This window comes from Phodopus roborovskii, unplaced genomic scaffold, assembly GCF_943737965.1.
Source record: "Phodopus roborovskii unplaced genomic scaffold, PHOROB, whole genome shotgun sequence".
In the NCBI taxonomy this organism is placed as follows: domain Eukaryota; kingdom Metazoa; phylum Chordata; class Mammalia; order Rodentia; family Cricetidae; genus Phodopus; species Phodopus roborovskii.
The window spans coordinates 16,559,095-16,564,832 of NW_026126480.1; the positions used below are offsets into that span (position 1 = coordinate 16,559,095).

Here is a 5,738-nt window from a genome sequence, read left to right on the forward strand (position 1 = left end):
CACTTTTGACAACAAAAGCATCCAGGAAATTCCCAACAGGCATAACTTTCTAATGCTTCATTCTCCATTAGCCTTCCTCTTCACACCCTCCATCAAGAGGAAGGAACTTATTTGGAAGCGCAACATCCTGTCAGATGCCTACACCCCTATCCATGTGCAGGGTGGTGGTGCATTTATTTGAATCCACATTCAAGACCCATTCAGAGGTTGAGGGAAAGACATAAATAGAATGTGTGACGTTGCCTAAACACAATGCTTGCAGTATCCCTGTTCACTTTCAGGGGTACCAGGGTATTTAAAGCTTCCCTTACAGAGGTTCTCATTGCTACTTATCAGGAAGCAATCTCTTTGGATTGAACATTTCTCTCATACTAGCTGTCAAAATACTGTCAAGGAGGGGGATGAGGTTCAGTTGTCTCCCACCCCTCCTGTGTACAGATTGCTAAGGGAGGGAAATTTTCTTCAGCAGAATAGACATTGGTAAGATACCCATGCTCCTGTAAGCAGGTCTAATGAAACTTACTGAATCACTCACCCATCCACCCATGAAAGTGGAAGGGGGACTAGGTAGATGTGTTGTGTGATGGTGAAAATGACCAAAACACATAATATACATCACAAAAAACAAACAAAAGGGCCTGGGCTGGATAGATGGCTCATTGAGTTAGGGGCACTGACTGCTCTTCCGAGTGGCTCACAACCATCTACAATGGGATTTGATGCCTTCTTCTGGCATGCAAGCATAAATACAGATAGAGCACTCATACCAAAACAAAACAAAAAGATATCCCAAGGGGTGGGTTTCTAAGCTGGATATCAACCATAGTCACCACAGGAAGCTAGTTTGGAATCAGGAGATACAGGGCCCTCTTAAAGTAAGTGTTAAGATAAGCAAACTGAGCCAGGTGTGGTGGCACACACCTTTTAATCCCAGCATTCAGGAGGCCAGGGTCACAGAGGAAACACTGTCTCCGGAAAAAATTAAAAAGATAGGCGACTGGCCCTAAATGGTGGTGAACACTAGGAGGCCAAGCACTGGGGAAGCAGGACAGGAGGACTGCGGAACGCTGGATGCAGCTCGGATTACAATAGTAGGACTTCCCTCTCCCACCAAAAAGCAAAGCAAAACTGGATCTAAGACTCAGAAGCAAAAGCTGTGAATTTACTATTGTAGGTGGCTGAGCATCTGGATGCCTCTCACTTTCCAGAAATCCTAAGGGAAGGAAAGAAAATTAATTTCATATATTCACATCAAAAATTTATCTACTGTGCAAAAAGTCTGCAGGAAGGTTTCCACGGTCCACTTTACAATGCTACTTCCAGTTCTCACACATTACAAGAGCTCCAGGGTTTGTGAACACACCTATGAGAGCCATGCACTTTCCAACTCTAGTTAAGTCTTTGGTGTTTGAGCTGTGAGGGAGCTGTGGAGGCTTGCTTCCTGGTTATGGCGCAGGTCCTGCTGCAGTCCCAATAGCAGCTGGTTTAGGAGAGTAAGGTTGCTGTCTCTGCGAGGCACAGGCAGGGGAGGGAGGCAGTTCCCTTTATATTCAATCACTGCCATCTTGGCCCGATCTTGCTCCTTACTATTCGGGATCTGCAGCATTCTTGTGTAGCTTCCATTCTGACCTTGGAACCGAGGTGCTAGTACTTTAAACAGCTTTGGGATTAAGTCCTTCTCCTATATGGGGAGAATTAATCAGACAAAAACAGTCACAACTGCAAAAGCATCTAACTTTCAATTATTCCCAGAGGCGGGGTTCAAACAGTCAGTCTTCACAGGCTTTCCCCACCACCTACCCAATCAGGTACCAAGTTACACAGAACCATTTATAGGGAGTTGTGCAGGTGCACATTCTTTTCCGGTTCAAATAAGCGAAACATTCCACTAAGGTAGTTCCTAACAGTTCCACTAAGGTAGTTCCTAACAGTAACGCTCAATCAAACACCCTGCTTCACACCCGCTTGGTACCCAGTCCTTCCCCACGAGCAAGGCAGGGAGCACTCACAGTGAGCCAGAAGTCAGCCATGCGCATGGCTCGCTCGTTGGTGTCTCCTAGCTTTCCATAGTCGATGAGCTGTGAGTACAAAACATCACAAAACAATGCAACACGAGCAAGGATCGAGGCATCCACCTTAGTCTTCTATTGCCTTAGCTTCTCCATTCAATCATCCCACAAACTAAGCTAATTCAGGGCGCTCCTAACTCCGCAGCCCCAGCCAGCCTGCCATTTGCAGCGCGGGAGTAACGTGCTCAGCTGAGTGACGGGATTCACTTCCGTGGAGAGGTTTCCCAGCGTGGCCCTGACCCCTGCACACTGCCAGCGTGGTCCCGGCTCTCACCTTCTCCGCGTAGCCCCTCATCTCGTCCACGCGTGCCCATGACGCCTCGATGCGTTCGTGGCGCACGAGGCCGGTGAGCAAGTTCCGCAGCAGGTGGATGCGAGACTCGGGGCCCAGGCCCAGGCGGCGATAGACGCGGCCGTGGGAGATAGCGGCTGCGAAGGACAGCCTCATGTTTCCACTTTAGTCCCACCTCTTGGGGGGGCCCGGAAAGGGAAACTACGGCGGAGAAGGGGCGGGATTGTCTCTCAGCGCACGCATGCGCAGCAGCTCGGCGCGTGGCAGACGTGTGTGCGCGTGCGCATCAGAGTCTGCCTAGCTGGCAGTCTGAGGGAGGGCGGAGCAGACGTGGTGACGTTTCTGGGGCGGCGAGGTGGGCGAGCCGGGGAACTCAGCGCCCCCTGGAGGGTTTCTCTTGTGCTGCGTCAGCAGGCTAGGGCGTTCTTGGCGATGGCGCCTGCCGGACGGAGCATGCCGGGAAAGTGAGTTTCTGAGGAGAAGTGCGTCTGAGGGGTGGGGCCTGGCTGGGATGTGGCCCTCTTGCCTCAGGAAGTTGTTGGTGAGAACTTTAGTTTAAAACCCAGTTTTCATTAGTGATAGTGAGCTGAATAATGTCCAGGAAAGTCGCAGGCATTTCACACTTCATTGATGTAAATGCAAATTTAAGTTAGATATTTAGTGCTAAAAGCTAAAGTAATGGGTAAATATTTTAAATTTTTAAAAATTTATTCTTCTGATACAATACATCCAGACCACAACTTCCCCTCCCTCCACTCCTCCCAAACCCCCAAAATCCCTCTTCCCCAGAACCCCCCCCCCCAAAAAAAAAGAGTGAGTCTCTTAGGGGCATCATATACTTTACAAGAAGCTCCAATGGAAGCCTCCAACCTGGAATTTGTGTCTGCCTAATGTTTAGCTGTGGGTCTCTGTTTCTACATCTGTTCCCATCAGTTGCCAGAGGCAGCCTCTCTGATGATGGCTAGATTAGTCACTGATCTATGAATATGGCAAAATATCATTAGCAATCATTTCTTTGGTTTCTTTTTCAATCATGTTGAGTTCTACTGTAGGTCTCTGAGCAAATAAAAACTTTTACATAAAAAATATTTTCTCACTGTATGTATTCTCTCCCATATGTCATGCTAGCTCAACATTGGTACTGCTCTCTGAAAACAATTTTATGGGAGGAATTGGCTGAAAACACAGTCTACCTCTAATGCCTAACAAAATGATGATCTTATTAGGGATTATTTAAAATGAATGTGTTGCAGTTGGAGTTACTAGAAAATTGAGGACAGTAACAAAAACATGTTTCGAATGGAGAGAAGTAAATTTTAAGATAGTATGATTTTAGAAAAATAGCTTTCTGATCATAAACAATATGATGTTGAGGTTGCCCAGGCCTAAAGAGGGACTCAGAATTTGATGGGATCAACATAACCCTTCACATGGTGTTTCACTCTAGAAATAGTGACAAGCTGTTTCTAATTTGGCTTACATTCTTCGTGGTGTTCTGTTCCCTCCCTGTTTCATTTCCGGGTATTATTAGTGAGGTGAACTGCCTGTTGCTGAAATTATAAGGTCCTTCAAGGTCAGAGAGGAACTAATTCATGCATTTGGTTTTATTTTTCTTATGCATTTGGTTTTCGTTTTTTCCCCCTGCATCATCAATCTAGTACTCTGCTTTCTGTTTCTCTTAAGCCTTACAGTTTTTTTAAAATACTTTATTAAAAAAAAACTGGGTGTCCTTTGATAATTTCACCTTTACTTAGGAGAATTATCTTTTCATCTTTCACTTGAAAGAAAATATTTTATTTAGCTAGGTTTATTGTTACCTAGCTTTCATCATACCTCAATATCAAATATTTCATTTGTTGTGTTTCTATGTGGTGCATAACCTTTCACTTCTGGGTCTAAATTATTAAATTATTAACCAGGCCTCTTAAGTTCATTTCCTCTTCCCATGAGTCTGAATTCAGAAATGTCATAGATTGCACTGTTTGTAAACTGATTTGCTTTCGTTACTTTCTCTCACCCTAACTGATGTATTTCTTTGGAAGTTCCATTTTCCTTTATTCCCTAGTGACCTATTTTAGAAATCCTTGAGTCAGATAACCTTTTAAAATTAAGTGTGTGTGTGTGTGTGTGTGTGTGTGTGTGTTATTTTGAACACAGGTTCTCATGTGCCATGGGATGCAGGAGAACAGATTTTGAGAGTTCTTCCACCATGGGATCTGGAGTTGTCGGACTTACATGGCAAGCACTTTTATCTTCTGAGCTATCTCATTGCCTCCAAAACTGGACAATAGACATATCAGAAAAGATAATACATTTTTTTTTGGTTTCTTTTGAGACAGGGTCCTGCTACTCTGTAGCCCAGGCTGCCCCTGGATTCCCAATGGAATCCAGATTTATCTCAAGTTCAAGTCTTTGAACTGGCAGTGCTCCTACTCAGCCTATAGAGTAGTGGGATTGCAGGCAGAACTACTTTTCCTGAGGAGCTAATTATCTAGTCCAAGGATCTTTAAAAACTTTGTGTGCCCTTTGATGAATATAAATTCAGTTCTCTGGGGAATAATATTTTTAGATACATGAACTAAAGTAAAATACAAGGTATTAGGAAGGAAACAAATTACACTGTGGTCAAGATATTTTTCAAAGCTATTCAAATTGGTGACTGTGATAATATATGCTGTTTTAATAATATATGAAATAAAAAGACCTTGTAGTAGGCCTTTCTTTTGGGCCACAAACTCACAAATAGTGACATAGAGTATTCTTATTAATTATGAAAGCTTGGCCTTAGTTTAGGCTCATTCCCAATGAGCTCTTAAAACTTAAATTAACCTGCTTCTATTAGTCTACACTCTGCCGTGTGGCTTTTTAACCTTTCCTCTATTCTGTATGTCCACCTTACTTCATGTCTCTCAGGCATATAAAGAGTAAGGTTTTTCCCTCACCACTGGTCTTGTCCTGCCACCGCGCCAGCCCCAAATAATGCACAGAGACACTATATTTGATATAATGCTGTTGGCCAGTTACTTGTTTCTTATCAGCTAGCTCTGTCTTAAGTATTAACCCATTTCTATTAATCTAAGTATTTCCACGTGGTCTCATCTTACCAGAGAGAGGCCGTCGGCGTTCTGCTCTCTCCATCTTTCATCTTGACTTCTCCCTAGTACTTCCTTGATCCTCCTTGTCTCCTAGTCCCGCCTATCTTGTTTTCCTATTGGCCAACAGTTCTTTATTCATTAACCAGTATGAGAAACATAATTACACAATGACATCTCCCATCACAGGCATCTCTCCAAACACCTAGATTCATCTTCTGAGTTCCTCTCTTTCCTGGAAATTCCACCTATCTTCTCTTGCCTAGCATTGGCCATTCATTAAAT

At 44.0% G+C, this 5,738-nt stretch overlaps 1 protein-coding gene across 1 annotated transcript; it reads right to left on the bottom strand.

Annotated features, from left to right (window-relative positions):
* Positions 1-1,141: 1,141 nt before the first annotated feature.
* Positions 1,142-2,532, bottom strand: Mrpl17 (mitochondrial ribosomal protein L17). The gene is made up of 3 exons (XM_051192566.1): positions 2,344-2,532; positions 2,010-2,078; positions 1,142-1,681 (listed from the first exon to the last, which is right to left on the bottom strand). Exons 1-3 carry the CDS (start codon positions 2,515-2,517, stop codon positions 1,394-1,396), a joined length of 531 nt encoding a protein of 176 aa, XP_051048523.1. The 5' UTR covers positions 2,518-2,532; the 3' UTR covers positions 1,142-1,393.
* Between the last annotated feature and the right edge of the window lie 3,206 nt (positions 2,533-5,738).